The following is a 21,908-nucleotide window of genomic DNA, read 5'->3' as shown; positions in this document are numbered from 1 at the left end:
GGCTGTTTCTAACTTGGCGCCGAGCGCCTTTGGCCGCCTTTCCGACGACGCCCTCGGGACGTGTTGGCGGGACGGGCGCAAGACGCGGCTGGGCCAGCCCCTTACAAAGCCCTACGAGCTGCTGGGACCCAGACTGGGGCAGTGGGGACCACGCCCCATCTCCGACCCCACGGGGACCGGGGACCGGGCCGGGACTGCGCCAGCGGGGGCCTCGCCCCATCTCTGACCCAAGAGGAACTGGCAGCGGGCAGCAAGCGTAGGCCTCTCCCCGCGGGACGCCGAACGCGCAGCCAGACGCGGTCCCCGGGCCCCCTCCGAGAGCGAACACGCGCCCAGGCCCGCTCTGCCCGAGCCGTCACTTGGGGGCGGCGCAGCGCGGACGCGCACCCTTGCCTCGGGCGCCTGCGCAAGAGGCCGCATCACGTGACCCACCGCGGCCCGGCCCCGCCCCGCGACGAGCGCCTGTCGGTCACGTGACCCGCCTCTGCGCGCCCCCGGGCACGACCCCGGAGTCTCCGTGGGCTGCCGGGGCGCGCGTGCGCGGAGGTGAGCGGGGCCGGGGCTGAGCGAGGGACGGTTGGTTAGGGCAGTCGGCTGCCCGCGCGGCCTCTCAGGTGGGAAAGCTGAGGTTGTCGCCGGGGCCGCGGGTGGAGGCCGGGGATGAGGCAGCAGGTGGGACAGTGACCTCGGTGACGCGAAAGACCCCGGACACCTTTAGGTTCTCCTCGTCCGCCCGTTGCTCAGCGAGGGAGGCTCTGCGCGTGCCGCAGCTGACGGGGAAACTGAGGCACGGAGCGGGTGAGACACCTGACGTCTGCCCCGCGCTGCCGGCGGTAACACCCCAGAAGCGGGTTTGAACCCGCCTAGCCGCGCCCCCAGCCTCTTTCCCTGAGCGGAGCTTGAGCCCCGGACCTCTATCTGAGTTCAGCTCAGAGTTGAACGGGGAGCCGCTCTCCTGTGTCGGGCTGGGGCTGAAGGCTGCGGCTTCCCGTTTCTAGGCTTTCCCCTTTTGATTGATGCAGTGCTCAGTCCTGGCGGGGACCGAGCCACCTCTCCCGCTCCTGCAGGACGCACATGACTGGGTCTGAATCCCTGGGGAGTGAGGACACCGTGGTCTGAGTGAGGGCCCCCGGGGCCAGCTCTGAGATCTGAGTGTCTGAATCACAAAGACCCCCTTAGGCCAGGCCAGGGGTGACTGTCTCTGGTCTTTGTCCCTGGTTGCTGGCACACAGCACCTAAAACCCTTGGAAACCGAGTGATGAGAGAGCCTTTTGCTAATGAGGTGACTGATGACTGGGGACACCAGGTGGCTTCGTGATGAAAGCAGATGGCCAGAAAGACCAAGGCCTGATGACTGGTTGGAATGGAAAAGGGGTGAGGGGCTGGAGATTGAGTTAATCACCAGTGGCTTAGTCAACCATGCCTGCATAATGGAGCCCCAGAAAAACGCACAGGGATCAGAGGGCTTCCCTCCGGGTTGCTGAACACACCAACGCATTGGAGGGTGGTGCGAGCAGAGAGCACGGAATCAGTGCCCCCACCCCACACCAGGCCCCACGCATCTCTTCCATATAGCTGTCTGAGTTTTATCCTTTGTAATAAGCCAGCAAATGTAAGAAACGCACTTCCCTGAATTCTGTGACCCTGAAGAGGGAGTCCTGGGAACCCCTGAGTTTATAACTAGTTGATCAAAAGTACAAGTGACAACCTGGGGTTTGCCATTGGCCTCTGAAGTGAGGGCAGTCTTGTGGGACTCAGCCCTTAACCTGTGGAGTCTGCGCTGACTCCAGGTAGCGTCAGGATTGAATTGATTCGTAGGACAGCCAGCCATGTCCAGAAAGTTGCAGAATTGATGGGCGTGAGAAAAACCCTACACATTAGATGTCAGAAGTGTGGGTAAAATGTTTCACCCTCCAGCCCAGAGAGCCCTAATTTACGAGTGGCCCACGGTGGAACACCAAGTCCGGCCGGGGGCAGAGTGTTCCCAGCCCAGCCTTCTGTAACATGACATGACAGGTCAGACTCCCTCGGGCCCTGAGTTTACTTCTTCCTGGTGTGTGACCAGCTCCCAGTACCGGAGAAGGTTTCACGGTCCTCTGCTCCAGGGAGCTTCACTGGCCAGGGGCTGCATTCTGAAATCCTTCCCTGCCTCTGCTCCAAGGCCCGTTCCTCAGAGACACAGACCCCTCTGATGGCTGATTTTGGTTTGAGGGCCTCCCTGCATTCCTCCCCCATGGCCTTGCTCCTAGGACACCTTCTTCCTCCTTCCCTTGGGGTCAGACTTGCATAGGTGCAGTGGCTCTCCCAGCCTTCCCCACTCGCTCCCCATGGTGTATTACACATGTCAAAGTACTCCCCTATTAAAATCCATGCATATTGAATCGCATGTGGGTTCCCGCTGCTCCTGGGAGGAGCCAGACTAATAGAATGTTTGTCATAAGATGCTAATGTACAGACAAGCAAAACAAAGGGAGTTGGCGCTTGTTAATCTTACCAGCAGTCATGAAAGCAAACCGCTGTATCTCATCTGCACACGACATCCTTGTTGTGTCTGTATCTGAGGCTCCAGGTGCAGCCACTGTTACGAGACTGTTTCTCCCCCACGTGCCTCAGTGGCTGGGAAGGGTTCTGATCTGCAAAGTCGCCAGAGGTTAAGTCCTGTCTCTTTTGTGGCTTTGCCACCCCTAGAGTGTCACCCTCAGCTGCAGTGCCCGGGATTCCCCACTGTGGTATATCCGTGCACCAGTCAATAGGAAAGAGAGCAGGGGAAGGTGTCGGGTCTCCCTAAGGACGTATGAGTTGCCAGAATCACTTCCACTAACACCCAGTGGACCAGACCACACCTTTATGCAGAAGTGGGGCTCCCAGCCAGGCGTGGTGGCTCACCCCTGAAATCCCAGCACTTTGCAAGGCCGAGTGGCGGGTGGATCACTTGAGCTCAGGAGTTCGAGACCAGCCTGGGCAACATGGCGAAATCCCATCTCTACAAAAATACAAAAATATTAGCCGGGTGCGGTGGTGTGTGCCTATAGTCCCAGCTACTCAGGAGGCTGAAGTGGGAGGATTGCTTGAGTCTAGGAGGTGGAGGTTGCAGTGAGCTGAGATCTCTCCACAGCACTCTGGCCCAGGCGGCAGCTGTTTGGCCCGTTTCAAGTGTCCACCTGTCTTGCTGGTCTTCCTGGGGACATTCTAAGCGTGTTTGATTTGTAACATTTTAGCAGACAGTGCAAGTGCTCTGCACTCCCCTGCTGGAGCTTTTCTCGCCCTTCCTTCTGGCCCTCTCCCCATTCGAGACAGCACTGCAGCACCCACCCTGGCCGCCTTACCCCACCTGCCTGGGTGCTGCAGTGCCAGCCACGGTTGTTCTCAGAGCTGCTTTGAGAGCCCCGTGAGTGCCGCCCCTCCTGCTCCCTGCTGAACCAGCTTTCTTCTCCTGCAGGCCTCCAGGAGCTGTCCGGGTCATCTACCATGGGAGTGAGGCACCCGCTCTGCTCCCGCCGGCTGCTGGCCGTCTGTGCCCTTGTGTCCTTGGCCACCGCTGCGCTCCTGGGACACATCCTGCTCCATGATTTCCTGCTGGTTCCCCGAGAGCTGAGTGGATCCTCCTCGGTCCTGGAGGAGACTCGCCCAGCTTGCCAGCAGGGAGCCAGCAGGCCAGGGCCCCAGAATGCCCAGGCACACCCCGGCTGTCCCAGAGCAGTGCCCACACAGTGCGACGTCCCCCCTAACAGCCGCTTCGACTGTGCCCCTGACAAGGCCATCACCCAGGAACAGTGCGAGGCCCGCGGCTGCTGCTACATCCCTGCAAAGCAGGAACTTCGGAGAGCCCAGATGGGACAGCCCTGGTGCTTCTTCCCACCCAGCTACCCCAGCTACAAGCTGGAGAACCTAAGTGCCTCTGAAATGGGCTACACGGCCACCCTGACCCGTACCACCCCCACCTTCTTCCCCAAGGACATCCTGACCTTGCGGCTGGACGTGATGATGGAGACTGAGAACCGCCTCCACTTCACAGTAGGCAGGGCAGGGGCAGAGGCGGGGGCAGGGGCAGAGGTGGGGGCGGGGGCAGAGGGTGCATGTGGGCAGCGACACACATGCATCTCACAAGGGTGGGGTGCGTGTTGCACCACCGTGTGCTGGGCCCTTGCTGGGAGCAAAGGTGTGAGCAGACACGGCAGCGCCCCTCGGGGAGCGGTGGGGACACCACAGTGACAGGTACTCCAGAAGGCAGGACTTGGGGCACATTCATCTTTATGAAAAGGTGGATCAGGTAGAGTAGGGCTGCCAGAGGTTGCGAATGAAAACAGGACACCCAGTAAACCCGAATTGCAGATACCCCAGGCATGACTTTGTTTTTTAGCATAAGAATGCAATATTTGGGATGTATTTATACTAGAAAAGCTGCTTTTGTTTATCTGAAATTCGGAGTTATCAGGTGTTCTGTATTTTACCTCCATCCTGGAGGACGCATCCTCCTCCTGGCTCTGCAGATGAGGAAGCCGAGGCTCAGAGAGGTTGAATGCGCTCCCCGTGGTCCCACACGCACGTGCGACTGCACCAGGACCTGACCCTGTCCTTGGGGTGCGGGTTCTTCTCTGGAGAGTAAGGGGGCTGTGGGGGACATTGATACACCCCCGTTTCTTGTAGATCAAAGATCCCGCTAACAAGCGCTACGAGGTGCCCTTGGAGACCCCGCGTGTCCCCAGCCGGGCACTGTCCCCACTCTACAGCGTGGAGTTCTCCGAGGAGCCCTTCGGGGTGATTGTGCGCCGGCAGCTGGACGGTCGTGTGCTGTGAGTTTTGGGCTCTGTGTCAGCACCCTGATGGGGAGGGCGACGTGTGTTTCTCACATGATGGGGAGGGCGACGCGTGTTTCTCGAACGGGATGGGGAGGGCGATGCGTGTTTCCCACACAATGGGGAGGGCGACGCGTGTTTCCCGCGCGATGGGGAGGGTGACGTGTGTTTCTCGAACGGGATGGGGAGGGTGACGCGTGTTTCCCACGCAATGGGGAGGGCGACGCGTGTTTCCCGCGCGATGGGGAGGGCGACGCGTGTTTCTCGAACGGGATGGGGAGGGCGACGCGTGTTTCCCATGCAATGGGGAGGGCGACGCGTGTTTCCCGAACGTGATGGGGAGGGCGACATGTGGGCGACGCGTGTTTCTCGAACGCGATGGGGAGGGCCACGCGTGTTTCCCGAACGTGATGGGGAGGGCGACGTGTGGGCGACACATGTTTCCCACGCGATGGGGAGGGCGATGCGTGTTTCTCACATGATGGGGAGGGCGACATGTGGGCGAAGCGTGTTTCTCACAGGGCGCTGCCTGGGTGTATTACTCATGTAGGTCTAAATCCCACATAAACACGTGCTTAGGACTGACCAAGTCCCTGCTTGTCATTTAACTCAGGAGAACCACAGCGCTTGGATTTGCTTTAATCTTAAGAGAAGTCGCCTTTGGAAACACGTTTTTCTTGTTTTGCTCTTTCATTTACTCAGTGTTCACGCACTGACCCTGCGTGTGCTGGGTAGTTTGGATCCTGCTTTCGGGGATGGTCACACAGTGAGGGGAAGCCATAAGCAAGTCCATGCAGACACAGCGTCAGGGAGCAGCCACAGCATCAGGGAGCAGCCACACAGAGAGCACTCTAGAAGCCAGCTCTGCAGACATGGGGCAGGGATGTCCCCTGTAGAAGCCAGCTCTGCAGACATGGGGCAGGGATGTCCCCTGTAGAAGCCAGCTGTGCAGACATGGGGCAGGGATGTCCCCTGTAGAAGCCAGCTGTGCAGACGGTGGAGACAGGGATGGCTCCTCTAGAAGCCAGCTGTGCAGACATGGGAGCAGGGGTGGCCTCTCTGTAAGGCAGCTGTGCAGATGTTGGGGGCAGGGGTGGCCTCTCTGGAAGCCAGCTGTGCAGACGCAGGGGGAAGGGGGGCCTCTCTGGAAGCCAGCTGTGCAGACGCAGGGGGAAGGGGGGCCTCTCTGGAAGCCAGCTGTGCAGATGCGGGGCACAGGGGTGGTCTCTCTGAGGTAACCTCTGAGTAGAAAGACCCAAGAGAAGTTTGTCAAAGCATCTTATCAGGCTAGGTGTGGTGGTTCATGTCTGCAGTTCCAGCACTTTGGGAGGCCAAGGTGGGAGGATCACTTGAGCCCAGGAATTCAAGACCAGCCTGGGCAACATAGCGAGACCCCATCTCTAAAAATAAAAATAAAAAATTACCCAGGAGTTGTGGCACATGCCTGTGGTCCCAGCTACTCAGGAGGCTGAGGCAAGAGGATCCCTTGAGCCCAGCGTTCTACAAGGTTGCAGTGAGCCATGGTTTTGCCACCGCACTTCAGCCTTGGTGACAGACTGAAACCCCGTCTCAAAAAACAAGCAACAGACAGGCATCTTGACAGATTTCGGCTGTGAAAGCAGTCAGCGTAGTCTTGCCCAGGGAATGGTGGGTGCGGTGTGAGCACGTTCTGTGAAATTAGCTGTGATGTGTTAACAGAGGACACGTCTTCCTGTGGACGGGGCTTATCTGTGGCTTTCATTCCTTGGAGGTGCTGTTTGCCTTGCACTTGACCCCCAGCAAACCCCAGGGGTCCCTCTGGGGCATGGCTGGGCCTGGATCTGGGAGGACTTTGGCCACAAGCTCCTAGGCCTGGAAAGGTTCTGTTCAGCCCCCGCCTAGCCTTGCTTGGGGTCAGGGTTCACGGGACAGTTCTGGTGCCGGCTGGTTCCTGGAGGTCAGCCACTTGGGGGCCCGTCGGGGTGGTGTGGGCCCAGCCAGGCAGTGCACCTCCTCTGATGTGCCCTGAGTGTTTATCATGCTGGTGCCAGGGTGCCAAGGGCTGCAGGGCTTGGCACGGTCACCTGTCCCAGGGTCAATGTGCTGCAGGGCTGGCCAGGCCACTCCGCCCTCCCAGGGCACCAGGGCCTGGGGGTGCTCTCTGGGTGCTTTCGGGCTCATCTGGCCCCTTGGGTGTGAGCAAGCCTGGCTGGCCTCTGTCCTGCAGGCTGAACACGACAGTGGCGCCCCTGTTCTTTGCGGACCAGTTCCTTCAGTTGTCCACCTCGCTGCCCTCGCAGTACATCACAGGACTCGCCGAGCACCTCAGTCCCCTGATGCTCAGCACCAGCTGGACCAGGATCACCCTGTGGAACCGGGACCTCGCGCCCACGGTACAGCAGTGGGCAGCGGGCAGCGGGCGGGGGCACAGAGCTGGGGAGCACAGGTGCTGAAGCGCCGTCTCCTGCGTGTCCCAGCCCGGTGCGAACCTCTACGGGTCTCACCCTTTCTACCTGGCGCTGGAGGATGGCGGGTCGGCACATGGGGTGTTCCTGCTGAACAGCAATGCCATGGGTAAGCTGCCCACCGCCCAGCACCTGGGCCGGGGTCTCCTCCGTGCTGCCCGCCACCCAGTGCCCGGGCCGGCCGGGTCTTCTCCGTGCTGCCTGCCCTGGAGACTGGAGGTCCACATGAGGGGCCCTGGGCACAGTGCTGGGCCTCGTGTTTTCTGGGAAATGAGTCCCATGGGCTGATGCCTCTCCCAGCTCTGGCCTTCTGTGCTCCTAAGGAGGGTTCTGGGGTCCTGCCTGGAGGTGGGCTGGGGCCACATATCATTCCGTCCCGTGCCAGGTTCCTCCTGAGTCAGGCTTAGCACGGCTTCCCCAGGCCACTCTGAGCCCCCCATGGGGAGAGAGCCTTGCTGTCCGCCTGTGGTTGGCCCATCTGTGGGGTGCAGAGCCCTTCAGGTGAAGAATCTGTCCCCAAACCCCAGAGCTGCTTCCCTTCCAGATGTGGTCCTGCAGCCGAGCCCTGCCCTTAGCTGGAGGTCGACAGGTGGGATCCTGGATGTGTACATCTTCCTGGGCCCGGAGCCCAAGAGCGTGGTGCGGCAGTACCTGGATGTTGTGGGTAGGTCCTGCTCCCTGGCCACGGCCCCCACCGCGAGGCTGCCTCCCGCCTCGCTCATGAAGTCGGTGTTGGCCTGCAGGATACCCGTTCATGCCGCCATACTGGGGCCTGGGCTTCCACCTGTGCCGCTGGGGCTACTCCTCCACCGCCATCACCCGCCAGGTGGTGGAGAACATGACCAGGGCCCACTTCCCCCTGGTGAGCTGGGGTGGTGGCGGGGGAGGCGAGGGGCTGGCTGGGACGCGTCTCCTCAGGCCGCAGCAGACGGTCCCGTGTTGTGGCTGCAGGACGTCCAGTGGAACGACTTGGACTACATGGACTCCCGGAGGGACTTCACGTTCAACAAGGATGGCTTCCGGGACTTCCCAGCCATGGTGCAGGAGCTGCACCAGGGCGGCCGGCGCTACGTGATGATTGTGGTGTGTGCCCCCACGCTGTGGGTCTTTGGGAAGGGGGCCGCCCGGTGCCCAGTGGTGGCTCCTCTGTGTGGCATCATCCTCGTGCCTGTGTGGTCATCGAGGATGTTTTCTGAGGGTCTCTGTGATATCGAGGGAGTATCAAGTTGGCAGGCTTGGCCCCTGCTGTCCAGGGAGGTCAGGTTTGAGGGTCCCTGGAAACGGGTTCTGTCCGATGTAGGTTACTTGAGCTGCCTTAAAGCGAAAGGCCAGAGGCACGATAAGCTGATGTCGCCTGGTCCTGGAAAGTAGAGGACCTGATGGCCCCGGGCGCGGGTAATGTGGGAACTGTGGAAGGTGCGTGTGCCTTCTGGCCGTGCCTGTCCTTCAGGCCGGCTCTGAATCGCTGGAAAGGACGACGTGAGTGAGGGCAGCTTCCGGCTTCCGGCCCTCATGCTAGCACCCCAGAGCGGAGACTTCTTCCCGTCAGCTCCCATAGAAAAGCCCAGGGCAGGACTCTTGAGTCAACAAGCACAAAGAGGCCCTTCCCTGAGCCAGTCCCACAGCCAGAAGGATGCAGTTTGCGGACTGGTCCAGCCCAAGTCCTGGTGCCCGGCATGATGGCCAGAGCAGGAGGTGGGAGGCAGGGCGAGCTGAAAAGACCCAACCGCTCCTGCCGGGAAGATCCGCTGCCGCAGAGGAGGCACCGATGAGACGTGGGGCTGTGCTGACGCTGCCCGTCTCCAGCCCTGCCCTCTGCGGGCAGCAAACATTAGTAGCCCCTAGGAGCAGGAGTGGAAACAGAGCTCTTCTTTCTCACGTTTTTTTAATTGTAAAAGAAAAGTGATTACTGTGGAACACTTGGGAAACTCTAGAGGTTTAAAGACAAGGTAAAGCTTCCATTCCGGCATGCCCCTCATCAGCCAGCTGGCCCTGACTCCCCTGGCCCTGGCTCCTCTCCAGGCGGGCGTGTGCAGGTACACAGGCGGGCGTGCTGTACACACGCATGATGTCATCCCCTGCCTCGTCCTCTCGCTGTCTCAGTTTCCCGTTTTCCCCGTGGCTGGCGCCAGGGCTCTGGGCCGCCCTTACCTTAACGGGTTTCCCTCTTCCCAGGATCCTGCCATCAGCAGCTCGGGCCCTGCCGGGAGCTACAGACCCTACGACGAGGGTCTGCGGAGGGGGGTTTTCATCACCAACGAGACCGGCCAGCCGCTGATCGGGAAGGTAGGCGAGGGCCCAGGGGACGGGTTGGAAAGCAGAGGCCTCCAGCCGGGAGGAGCCGGCAGCTGCTCAGGAAGAGGGTGGGATTTGAGGAGCCAGCACACCCAGTGGGAGAGTTGAGAGGAGTGGGCCACAGTGGTGACGATGGTGGCTCCTACAAGGAATGCCCCCATGAGTTCTTCCATCAGCAGGCCTTTGACTTCATGGGCAGCTGGACCTGGCCCAGGCACAAGCTCTGCAGACCCTCAGTGAGGCCTTACGGTCCTCCTTGTCCTCCCAGCTCCCCCAGTGGCCTCCGGGCAGGGGCCCCGCTGAGGGAGCAGCTAGGGAGGGTCTGGTGCGAATGTGAGATTCCCTGGCAGGGCTTATATGGGGCCGTCTCCACTGCCCTTCTCCCTGACGCTCTCTGGTTCTGAAGCCCAGCCCCTGGGTGACGTGTTGGGGGTGGCCCCTTGTTTTCCCCAGGCTGAGGCCCCTTGGCCCCGCATCAGTTCCTTGTGTAGAAAGAGCTACCCGTTGACCCCCAGGGTGCAGGTCCTTCAGATTTACAAATGTGGGCATCCCCTAAGAGTGAGGCTGCCCCTCTGCTCAGGCTGAGGCTCAGTGGGGCTTCCGTGCAGGCCCTGGGTGGGGCCGGGTCTCCCCACTCTAGCTTCTCGTTGTCCAGGTGTGGCCTGGGTCCACTGCCTTCCCCGACTTCACCAACCCCGCAGCCCTGGCCTGGTGGGAGGACATGGTGGCTGAGTTCCATGACCAGGTGCCCTTCGACGGCATGTGGATTGTAAGTGTGGCGCCTCCCGAGCATGCCCAAGGCCCCTGGGGACTACCCCACCCTCCTCACTCTGGGCAGAGTCACCCACCAGCAGAGCTTCTCTTGCAGGACATGAACGAGCCTTCCAACTTCATCAGGGGCTCTGAGGACGGCTGCCCCCACAATGAGCTGGAGGAGCCACCCTACGTGCCTGGTCAGCTCACCCCCCACCTACCCTGGGGACTTCATCAAACCAGAGACTCCCTTGTCTGGCCTGGGCGACTGAGCGCCCTCATCTCTGAGAAGCAGATGGGCCAGCCAGGAAAGGGGCGGGAGGGGAACCCCAGGAGAAAGGCTCAGGCAGGGAGACTCAGCCAAGCAGTGAGGACAGGGTGGGTGCAGAGGCCCAGGCCCTGCCGGAGGAAGCGCTGCTCGGGGGTGCTTTGCCAGAGCACAGTGAGGCTGACTTAACTCAGGGCAGTCTCGATAGGCGCAGGGACCACGAAGCAAGGACCTACCCGTATGTGGGGAGAGGTCAGGCCCCACTCGAATGCAGCGCGGGCAAGTGGGTTTCTAGCCAGGGAGCAGGGTGGGGGTCAGGGGTGGGAATTACCAAGAGGAAGCATGGGGGTCAGGGGGTTTCCGGCTAAACTGACCCAGCAAGATTCTTGCCGAAGGCAGGCCGGGGTGACCAGACGTCCCCTGAGGGTAGTGGAGGAATGGGGCTTCTTGCCAAACTGACTTCGCAGGAATGGCAGAAACTGGGTTTTACAAGGAAGTACACAGATGGGCCTGGGAGAAGGTTTGGGGGCCTGAGGCTGTAGCTTGGCCAAGCGAAGAATCAGTCAGAGGGTGGGGTTTGGAGCTTAGGTAAACAGGCAGGGGGATGCTTGGAACGGGCTAAGAGACGGTGGATGTGAAGTCTGGGGGTCTGCAGAGCCCAGCCCCCAGCACCTACCCGGCCCTGTCTTGGAAGCAGTGGAGATGGTGCAGGATGTGCCCCAGGTTCCCAGGGCAACACCAACCCCACAGGGGCATGGGGAGCGGCTGCAGGTGCACCTCCAGGGCCAGCCTGAAGAGGCAGCGACCTGCACGGGGGCTCCCGGGAGGTGGGGGGCAGGGAGGGCACCTTGGAGCCTGCCGGGAGGAAGCTCCCTGGAAACCAGCCCCTGCCTCTTCCAGGGGTGGTTGGGGGGACCCTCCAGGCGGCCACCATCTGTGCCTCCAGCCACCAGTTCCTCTCTACACACTACAACCTGCACAACCTCTACGGCCTGACTGAAGCCATCGCCTCCTACAGGTGAGGGCCCTGTCCCTCCCCATTGGGCTCTGCCCTCACAGCCTGTCCCATAAGGTTGGGGCCTCTGCAGGGCCTCAGGGAGGAGGAAAAGCGGAGGCCCAGACCACCCGGGGTCTGCCGGCAGCCTGAGTGCTGTCCCCACCCGCTGCCTGCACCCCAGCCTGAAGCTGGAGAGCTCCCTCCCACTTCATGCCTGAGGCTTGGAGAGGAAGGACCCTGGATGCTGACAGGGAGTCTGCATCAGCGGGGACCTCATGACTCCTGTGAGGCTGGGGAGGTCCTGGACAGAGGCAGCTGTGCCCGCAGACATGGGCAGTGGCCTCGCCGTCCTCCTCCCTAGCCTCTGCCTCATCACAGACAGCTCCTTGCTCCCAGCTCTGCCCTGCTGGTGACAGGGTTCCCGGGTGACCCTGCTCCACACAGCCCTCACGGTGTCCCTTACCCACCCAGGGCACTGGTGAAGGCTCGGGGGACACGCCCATTTGTGATCTCCCGCTCGACCTTTGCTGGCCACGGCCGATATGCCGGCCACTGGACGGGGGACGTGTGGAGCTCCTGGGAGCAGCTCGCCGCCTCCGTGCCAGGTGAGCTCCTACCAGGAGGGTCTGCTCAGCGGAACAGAGCCGGGGGCCTCTATGGGAGGCTTGCCTGGGCTCCCTGCCCACTCAGCAGGCGGGGCTCTGGGTCCCTTGGCCTGAGCTGGCTCTGCTGCAGCAGACTGAGGCCCAGCCTGACTCTGCCTTTCCAGAAATCCTGCAGTTTAACCTGCTGGGGGTGCCTCTGGTCGGGGCCGACGTCTGCGGCTTCCTGGGCAACACCTCAGAGGAGCTGTGTGTGCGCTGGACCCAGCTGGGGGCCTTCTACCCCTTCATGCGGAACCACAACGGCCTGCTCAATCTGGTAGGGTGGGGGTGGCGGCGTGGCAGGTGGGGGATCCCCCCACCCCAGACTCTCCCCTGGGAATCCCTCCCCTGCTGGAGAAGCACCCCATGCTGGGTGGTTAGGAAGTACGGGTCTCCCGAGGCAGGGACTCCGGGGGACCGCGGCCCCAGGACCCAAGGCCTCCTTTGTCCCCGCCTGCCCTGCAGCCCCAGGAGCCATACAGTTTCAGCGAGCCAGCCCAGCAGGCCATGAGGAAGGCCCTCACCCTGCGCTACGCACTCCTCCCCCACCTCTACACGCTGTTCCACCAGGCCCACGTCGCTGGGGAGACCGTGGCCCGGCCTCTCTTCCTGGAGTGAGTGACCTGGGCAGGGGCGTGGCCCATGTGTGCCCTGGGGGAGGGGCACGTGACACCCGGGCAGCCCTGTCCTGCTGCGGGCCGTGTCCCCCAGGACCCCGCAGGTTGCCACTGAGTGAGACAACATTTGGGCCTGGCTTAAGGGAGAAGGGCAGCAAGAAAACCCAGTAATATCCCCCAGACAGGCCTTAGTACACACGAGGAGTTCCTAACAGCGGCCCCTCACGTCAGTGTGTTGAGGGAGGATTCCCAGAGAGGAAGGTAATAGTTAACTATTTGCGGAAGTCAATTTATTTTTCTTGTGTACCATAGAAACATAAGTTCCAGATAAATAGTTGATGTCAAAAATCAAACTGTGGAGGCCAGGCGCGGTGGCTCACGCCTGTAATCCCAGCACTTTGGGAGGCTGAGGCAGGTGGATCACCTGAGGTCAAGAGTTCGAGGCCAGCCTGGCCAACATGGTGAAACCCCATCTCTACTAAAAATACAAAAATTAGCCAGGCGTGGTGGTGTGCGCCTGTAGTCCCAGCTACTCAGGAGTCTGAGGCAGGAGAATCCTTTGAACCTGGGAGGAGGAGATTGCAGTGAGCCGAGATCGCGCCACTGCACTCCAGCCTGTGTGACTCTGTCTCAAAAAAAATAGAAATCAAGCTGTGAAAGACTCCACAGGAAAAGAGAAGTGAATGTGTGCCTCTGCTGTGGAGGCAGAGGGCTAAGTATCAAGGCAAAGAGAAAGGGAAAGGTTTCATTTAGGAAAAAAAAAAAGGTAAACTTTATTTGACCATAGCAGAAAAAAAAAAATGTAAATCTCTGAATATAAACACAAAAAGATTAAAACTGCTCTGAACATGGATTGTAACAGCAGAGAAGGCATCGTCAATAAAACGGCAAATAGCCACTCTTCCTAATAGATAGAGAACTCGTACGTTGGTGAGACCAAGACTAAGAACCAAACTGGAGGAACACTATTTGCAAAACAGGAGATACGAATGGTATCCACACGTTCTTCACCAGGAAATCCAAGAAACGCAATTTGTGTTTTAATGACTATTTTAATGACCTTGTCGTTTCTTTCACTACACCAATTTTTTGTTTTTTTTTTTTAGTGGTTGCCATAGGGATTACAATTAACATCTTAATTTTAGCCTCGTCGGAACTGATGCCAGCTTGCTTTCAATAGTGTAAAAAAGCTTTGCTTCTATGTGGTTTCCATTGCCTCTCGTTCCTCTGTGCTGTTCCACATCTGTATACGTTATGAGCCCATCCACGCAGATTGATAATGACCGCCTTATTCAGTTGTCTTATAAGTCAAATAGGAGGGAAAAATGGGTTACAAGCAAAAAGTACATACATACTGTCTGCCTTTTATATTTACCGATAGTTACCTTTACCCATGTTTTTATTTCTTTATGTGGCTTTGACTTCTTGTCTAACATTTTTCGTTTACACAGAGGGACCCCCTTTAGTATTTGTTGTAGGGCCGCTCTGCTGGTGATGAATTCTCTCGGTTTTTGTTGACTTCAGAGTCTCTTAATTTCTCCTTCTCTTTTTTCTTGGGACAGAGTCTCTGTTGCCCAGGCTGGAGTGCAGTGGCGCGATCTCGGCTCACTGCAAGCTCCACCTCCTGGGTTCACCCCATTCTCCTGCCTCAGCCTTCCAAGTAGCTGGGACTACAGGCGCCCGCCACCATGCCTGGCTAATTTTTTTGTATTTTCAGTAGAGACGGGGTTTCACCATGTTAGCCAGGATGGTCTCGATCTCCTGACCTCATGATCCGTCTGCCTCGGCCTCCCAAAGTGCTGGGACTACAGGCATGAGCCACCGTGCCCAGCCAATTTCTCCTTCATTCTTTGAAAGTTCTGCTCAACGTAAAGTTCTTGACTGGTGGTCATTTCTCTGAACACTTTGAACTTGTCAGTCCATGGCCTCCATGATTTCTGCTGAGTAGCTTCTGTCTTGCCTCTTCCCAGATTCTCTGTCTTTGGCCTTTGAAGCTCCGATGGTGTGTCTAGGTGTAGATCTCTTTGACTTCATCTTGGAGTTTGTCGAGCTTCTTGGACATATGCATTAATGTTTTTCATCAAACTTGGGAGGTTTTTCAGCCATTATTTCATAAAATATTTTTTCTGCCCCTTTCTGTCTTCTACCTCTGGGTTTCCCGTTCCACACATTGGTATGCTTAACGGTGCCCAGGGGTCTCTGCAGCTCTGTTGACTCCTTCCTCGTTGTGTTTTCTTTCTGTTCTTCAGACTCCATAGTCTCGACTGCCCCATCTTCAAGGTCACTGATTCTTTTTTCCGCCTGTTCTCATCTGCTGTCGAGCCCCTCTAGTGAACTTTTCCTTTCAGTTGCTCTCTTTTCAACTCCGGAATTTCTGTTTCATTCCTTTAAATTTCTCTTGTTAAGGACATTCCCTATCTGGTGAGTCATGTTCTCACACTTTCCTTTAGTTCTTTAACCGTGGTTTCTCTGAGCTCTTTGAACACATTTAAAGTAACTGACATAAAGTCTTTGTCTAGTAAGTCCAATGTCTGGGCCTCTTTAGGGACAGTTTTTTTAACTACTTTCCCCCCATCTGTGGGCCATACTTTCTTGTTTCTTTGCATGTCTCATACATTTTTGCTTCAGACTGGACATTTTCAATGCAGCCACTGTGGTCGTCAGATTCCCCATCCCCCTCAGGCCGCGCTGCTGTTGCTGATTGTTTGGTGACTTTCTTGCGCTAATTCCATAAGGTCTGTGTTCTTTGTTGTGTGTGGCCACGAAAGCCTCTGCTTGACTAGCTTAGTGGACAGCTGATAATTGGACAGATACCAGATACCCTTCACACGTGGCATCCGTGAGGCTCCCAGCCTTTGCCAGTGGCTGGGGTGAGGTGGAGAGCATCTTCAGCACTTAGCAAAGCTGAGGATTCTTGCTGTTCTTACAAAGATTCAGCCGTTTTCTTTTCTTTTTTTTTTTTTGAGACGGAGTCTCGCTCTGTCACCCAGGCTGGAGCGCAGTGGCCGAATCTCAGCTCACTGCAAGCTCCGCCTCCCAGGTTTACGCCATTCTCCTGCCTCAGCCTCCCGAGTAGCTGGGGCTACAGGCGCCCGCCACCTCGCCCAGCTAGTTTTTTGTATTTTTTAGTAGAGACGGGGTTTCACCGTGTTAGCCAGGATGGTCTCGATCTCCTGACCTCGTGATCCGCCCGCCTCGGCCTCCCAAAGTGCTGGGATTACAGGCTTGAGCCACCGCGCCCAGCCGCCGTTTTCTTAAATACACGCTCCCCAGATCACTGCAAGCCTGTGGCTAGTTTCTGGAGTCCTAAAAATGTCAATTCTGACCATTTTTGCCTATGTGTCTGTTTTTACAGAGAAGAGGATTTCAGAGGTGTTTATTCCACCATTTTCACTGACATCACTCCAAGAAATGTAATTTGCAAGAAATATTTTGAAGCAGAAAGATACCATTTGTTTTGCCTCTGAATTAGAATACATTAGAGGAAATGAGACTATCTCTTGCTGGCAAGAACACAGTGAACGGAATAGCAGGGTGGAATATAAATTAGCACATTTGTGGAAAGCAGCAGTACCTATCCGTCAGTATTTTTGAGACTCACATTGAATTGATGCGTTAATTTTACAAATAGAAATAGGGCCTAAAGAAGTCACCTCAAAAGGCATGAAAGCTCCATGAATTGAGTATCCATGCAGGGATCATAGCTGAGTACTGGATGCTGCCTGCACGTCCGGGGGTCGGAAACAGGACGTGGGCAGAGCCGCATCACAGGGCAGGACGGTCTCCGTTAGACGGAGACTCTTCCGCAGAGCTGCTTGCGCGTGCACATTCATCTTTTTGTCAGATGTTAATTCAGGTTGCCTGTGGTTGGGGGATTGGAGGGATCTTTTCTCTCTGTTGATACTTGTTTGTACTTTCCAAATACTTGACCGATGATCACGCACTGCCTTGGTCACTGGAGGATAAGTGAGCAAGCAAAGGGAGGCCAGTGCTGTGTCCATCCTGGTGCCTCAAGTACAAGCCCCTATTCCTGCCCTGAGCCCAGCTGCCAGAATGTCCTGGGAGACGGCCTCTCCCAGCTCCGGCATTGACTTCTGTCTGCTGCAATCATCCCTGCCCGTCTGACCTGAGTCCTCCAAGTCCTCCAGCTCCTTGAGCTCGCCTCTCTTCCCGTGCCTCCCTGTGGGCGGGCACGAAAGCCAGCCCCATCCCATTCATCTCCCGTATGCCTGTGTGCCCGTCCCCCTTGCAGGTTCCCCGAGGACTCTAGCACCTGGACTGTGGACCACCAGCTCCTGTGGGGGGAGGCCCTGCTCATCACCCCAGTGCTGCAGGCCGGGAAGGCCGAAGTGACCGGCTACTTCCCCTCAGGCACATGGTACGACCTGGAGACGGTGAGTCTGGGGACCCTAAACCCCAGGGAGGCAGGAGACCAGAGTGGCCCTCCCACCTGCCCCCTCCACCCAGTTGGTGTGACCAGGTGGCGGAAAGAGGAGCATATGTGTTGAGTCCCGGCCGTGTGCCAGGCCCCAGCCCGGGTGGTCTGCACCCATCAGCCCCTCCACTCCTCACACCATCCCCATTTCCCAGATGAGCAGACTGAGACCCGCTCGCAGAACCTCCCTGAGTCCCACGGCCGTCACAGGCTGTGCTGAACCGGCATACCCAGGCCTCTCAGGCTCTGTCCCCACTCAGTGGTCAGGAGGGTCCCTACGGTGAGCCCTGAGTCTGCCCCTGAAGTCATAGCTCAGCCCGTCTGTGCCAGGCCTCCTAGGCCTCCACGTGGAGCCCCGGGAGACAGAGAGCCTGGTTCCTGAGGACAGCATGGGGGGCCTCGGCACGGCCCAGCATCCTTCTCAAAGCAACATCTCCCTCCAGGTGCCAATAGAGGCCCTTGGCAGCCTCCCGCCCCCACCTGCAGCTCCCCGTGAGCCAGCCATCCACAGCGAGGGGCAGTGGGTGACGCTGCCAGCCCCCCTGGACACCATCAACGTCCACCTCCGGGCTGGGCACATCATCCCCCTGCAGGTACCTGATCCAGGTGGCAGAGCCAGGGGAGGCACAGGGAGATGGTGGGGGAGAAACCCAGGCAGGACTTCTGAGGGGCCGCCACCGCCAGTGTAGGTTACCAGGGAGCCAGCCAGGCCCGTGAGGTGGGGAGGGCACAGCCCTGCAAAGGCATGGAGTGTGGTCAGCAGGAGCTCAGTGGCTGCACGGTGGAGGTGCTGCCGGGCCCGGCCTCCAGCAGCCGTGGGATAGCACTTGAGGTGGGGCGGGTCTTGGGCCATCACCACAGGGTTTCAGCCCCTGCGGCCGCAGGCTTTCCTGCAGATCCTAGTTCCTGGCAGCCTGGTGCTGTCCCAGCCTAGCATTTGCAGGCACCAGGGTGGGGATGATGACATCACGTGTCCTTCCCTTTCCAGGGCCCTGGCCTCACAACCACAGAGTCCCGCCAGCAGCCCATGGCCCTGGCTGTGGCCCTGACCAAGGGTGGGGAGGCCCTAGGGGAGCTGTTCTGGGACGATGGAGAGAGCCTGGAAGTGCTGGAGCGAGGGGCCTACACACAGGTCATATTCCTGGCCAGGAGTGTGAGTCCTGGGGCTGCTCAGGCTGGTGGGTAGGGGGCGGCCAGGGGTTGAGGAGGGGTGAGGAGAGCTGGGCTTGGGGGTCCCACAATGGCTGCCTGCCACTGGGGCATTCTGCCAGGTGGGCCGGGGTCCTAGAGTGAGCAGTGGGACCGTGCACTCTGCCCTTTCGTCTACACAGAGGGAGGTCGTCCCCCTGAAGCCATCATGAGTCCCTGTTCTCATGGGTGTCCCTACCCCAGCTGTCTGCTGACACCTCCACATTCTCTGTCTTTTCATCTCTCTCTGCTCGGCCCAGAACACGGTCATGAATGAGCTGGTACATGTGACCAGCGAGGGGGCTGGCCTGCAGCTGCAGAAGGTGACCGTCCTGGGCGTGGCCACAGCGCCCCAGCAGGTCCTCTCCAACGGCGCCCCTGTCTCCAACTTCACCTACAGCCCCGACACCAAGGCAAGAGGGCCCAGAGGGGCACAGGGCTCCCGTCCCCCAGCCATGGTGCAGGGGGCAGAAGGTGCTGGGGGTCCTGGTGACCCGATGCCAGGAGCAGAGACGCTGGGACCTCCCAAGGGGGCGTTTGGGGAGGAGTGGGAAGGGTCAGGCCACACAGGCTGTGCCTTTCGTCCTCCTGTGTCTGCACGTGGGTGATGGGGCCACGATGGCGACCCTCGAGCCGTGTTGAAGCAGCACTGCCTTTCCGGCACGTGTTAGGGTGACCGGCACTGAGAGCCAGGGTCCCCCTGTGCCTGCTGGGGAGGAACCGGGCGCAAAGGATCCCAGGGCTGGACGGAGCCACCTCCTGAGCGCCGGGCCTGGCTGCTGCTGGGATCTCGGGGCCAGCTAGAGCTGCCTTCTGAGCGCTGGGGTCTCGCTGCGGCTGGGATCTTGTGCTGCTCCATTTGTGCTCTCTCTTTTCCAGGTCCTGGACATCCCTGTCTCGCTGTTGGTGGGAGAGCAGTTTCTCATCAGCTGGTCTTAGCAGGGCAGAGTGTGTGAAGTCTCTCCGGAGGGAGACTGGTTCCCCAGGGCAGCAGAGCCTGTGTGTGGGCAGCAGCTATGTTTGGGCCTGGGGGTTGGATGCGTCACCTGGAGCTAAGCACTGACCCGAGCTCCCACATCGCTCGTTTCTACCTCCTGGGCCGGGGCTCTGACTCCCAACATGTCTAGGAGAGGTTTCTCCCTCTATCGTGCCGTGGGCCGGGGCCCCGGAGGGCTGCTCTGCGTTAGTAAGATTGTCAGGTTTGCCCCCCTCACCTGTTGCCGGTGTGCGGGCAGCATTAGCCACCCCCCTCCATCTGTCCCCAGCACTGGAGAAAGGGGTGCTCGGATGGAGGTGTGGGATGTGCGCCTCAGTTCCTGCCTCGCGCCTGCTGCTCCACCCCAACACCACCACAGCCCGGCTGCCCAGAGGGCTGGATGCCTGCTGGTCCCCGAGCGAGCCCCGGAACTCAGGAAAATTCACAAGACTTGGGAGATTCTAAATCTGAAGTGCAATTGTTTTTAATAAAAGGGGCATTTGGAATCAGCTTCTGCCGGTCTCTTTGGGATTCAGGGCAGGGAGCATGTGTCCAGGGGCCCTGGAACCGAGGCAGTTCCTTTGTCCTCAGCAGGCCCCCGGACCTTCCCACGGAGGGTACACACCATCCTCTGTCTCAAGCCGGCATCCATTGCATCATGTCCCCATGTCACGAGGCCTGACGTCACCTCATATGCTGTCCCCATCTCACATCCCATCACCTCACATCCCTGCATCACCTAAAGCCCCATGTCACCTTTGTGTCCCATCCCCCCATCTCACATCCCTACCTCATGTCCCCATGTCACCTTCACATCCCATCTCACCTCCCCTCCCCATGTCCTCTCTCCCCACCTCACCTCCACTCCCCTCCCCTCCCCTCCTCACCTCTCCCCATTCATCCTCACACTCCTGCCTCCCCCATCTCTAAGGTGACTGGGGAATGTCCAGTGGGGCCTGGTGTCAGGCATGTGGTGGGAGATGTGGCCCCCAGGGCTGTGTAGACAACAGGAGCCTGGAAGGAAGGGGCCTTCCAACAGTGGGGCCTAAGACCTGAGGCAGAGGCTAGAAATCTGTCCCCAGGTGATGCAGTTAGAGAGGATTTCAGGCCCAGGTTCTCCCTGGCGAGCCCAAAGAAAGGGAAAGAAGCCCATTTTATTGAAATAATACCAGGAGAAATCACTGCCCTTAGCTAGTCAGACACTTCATTTTATCACTTAGAATTAGTGGGGCCAAAGAAGTGGCCAGCCTAAGCCGGGCACAGTGGCTCACACCTGTAATCCCAGCACTTTGGGAGGTCAAGGCGGGCAGATCACTTGAGGTCAAGAGATCAAGACCAGCCTGGCCAACATGGTGAAACCCCATCTCTACTAAAAATACAAAAATTAAGGCCAGGCGCGGTGACTCAGGCCTGTAATCCCAGCACTTTGGGAGGCCAAGGCAGGTGGATCACGAAGTCAAGAGATCAGACCATCCTGGCCAACATGGTGAAACCCTGTCTCTACTGAAAATACAAAAATTAGCTGGGCATGGTGGTGCACACCTGTAGTCCCAGCTACTTGGACTCGGGAGACTAAGGCAGGAGAATTGCTTGAACCCAGGAGGCGGAGGTTGCACTGAGCCGAGATCGCGCCACTGCACTCTAGCCTGGTGACAGAGCAAGACTCTGTCTCAAAAAAAAAAAAAAAAAAAATTAGTCGGGCATGGTGGTGTGTGCCGGTAGTCCCAGCTACTCAGAAGGCTGATGCACAAGAATCAGTTGAACCCGGGAGACACAGGTTGCAGTGAGCCAAGATTGCACCACTACACTCCAGCCTGGGCAACAGAGTGAGTCTCCATCTCAAAAAAAAAAGGCCAGACATGGAGGCTCACGCCTGCAATCCCAGCACTCTGGGAGGCCAAGGCCTCCTGATCACGAGATCAGGAGTCCGAGACCAGCCTGACCAACATGGCAAAACCCCATCTCTACTAAAAATACAAAAATTAGCCGGGCGTGGTGGTGGGCACCTGTAATCTTAGCTACTCAGGAGGCTGAGGCAGGAGAATTGCTTGAATCCGGGAGGCGGAGGTTGCAGTGAGCTGAGATCGCGCCACTGCAGTCCAGCCTGGGCGACAGAGTGAGACTCCATCCCAAAAAAAAAAAAAAAAAAAAAAGGCCAGCCTCGAAGTCCTCTGCAGAGCGATGGATTACTTTTAACACCTTCCTGAAAACCAGGAGCAGACAGTGCGGTGACTTCCCCGGGGAGCAGCATGAAGTTCCTGGGGGGCAGTGTGTCTACCTGGGTGACCAGTGCTGTTGTCTTCTGGGTCAGCTTTTATAGAAGTGACACTGCCCTTCTGCCACGTCACAGGCCAGGGTCTGACCCCCACGTGCCATTTTTACCATCCAGATTGACATCACTAAGTCATCTCATGCCCTAGAGTTCCTCTGTAAGGTGGACATAGTAGTGATAATAACATATGTTACTTCCTTCCCTCATCCTAGTCCCATGTGGG

General features: G+C 58.4%; 1 protein-coding gene across 2 annotated transcripts; it reads left to right on the top strand.

The window, feature by feature from the left end:
* The first annotated feature begins 501 nt into the window (after positions 1–501).
* Positions 502–19,923, top strand: GAA (alpha glucosidase). 2 transcript variants are annotated; one of them, XM_050764204.1, is made up of 21 exons: positions 502–546; positions 719–798; positions 3,440–4,014; positions 4,648–4,793; positions 7,003–7,168; positions 7,253–7,349; positions 7,785–7,904; positions 7,984–8,102; positions 8,192–8,323; positions 9,416–9,526; positions 10,191–10,304; positions 10,404–10,488; positions 11,457–11,574; positions 12,025–12,158; positions 12,323–12,474; positions 12,663–12,811; positions 17,067–17,208; positions 17,693–17,842; positions 18,238–18,402; positions 18,698–18,850; positions 19,317–19,923. In XM_050764204.1, exons 3-21 carry the CDS (start codon positions 3,469–3,471, stop codon positions 19,374–19,376), a joined length of 2,859 nt encoding a protein of 952 aa, XP_050620161.1. In that variant the 5' UTR covers positions 502–546; positions 719–798; positions 3,440–3,468; the 3' UTR covers positions 19,377–19,923. The 2 variants fall into 2 exon arrangements, with proteins under 2 accessions (XP_050620161.1, XP_050620160.1); XM_050764203.1 differs by lacking the exon at positions 719–798 and having other exon boundaries at positions 543–614.
* Positions 19,924–21,908: the final 1,985 nt, after the last annotated feature.

Source organism: Macaca thibetana, chromosome 16, assembly GCF_024542745.1.
Source record: "Macaca thibetana thibetana isolate TM-01 chromosome 16, ASM2454274v1, whole genome shotgun sequence".
In the NCBI taxonomy this organism is placed as follows: domain Eukaryota; kingdom Metazoa; phylum Chordata; class Mammalia; order Primates; family Cercopithecidae; genus Macaca; species Macaca thibetana.
Note: the sequence above shows the minus strand (reverse complement) of the source record. Positions and strands in the feature narration are given on the sequence as shown.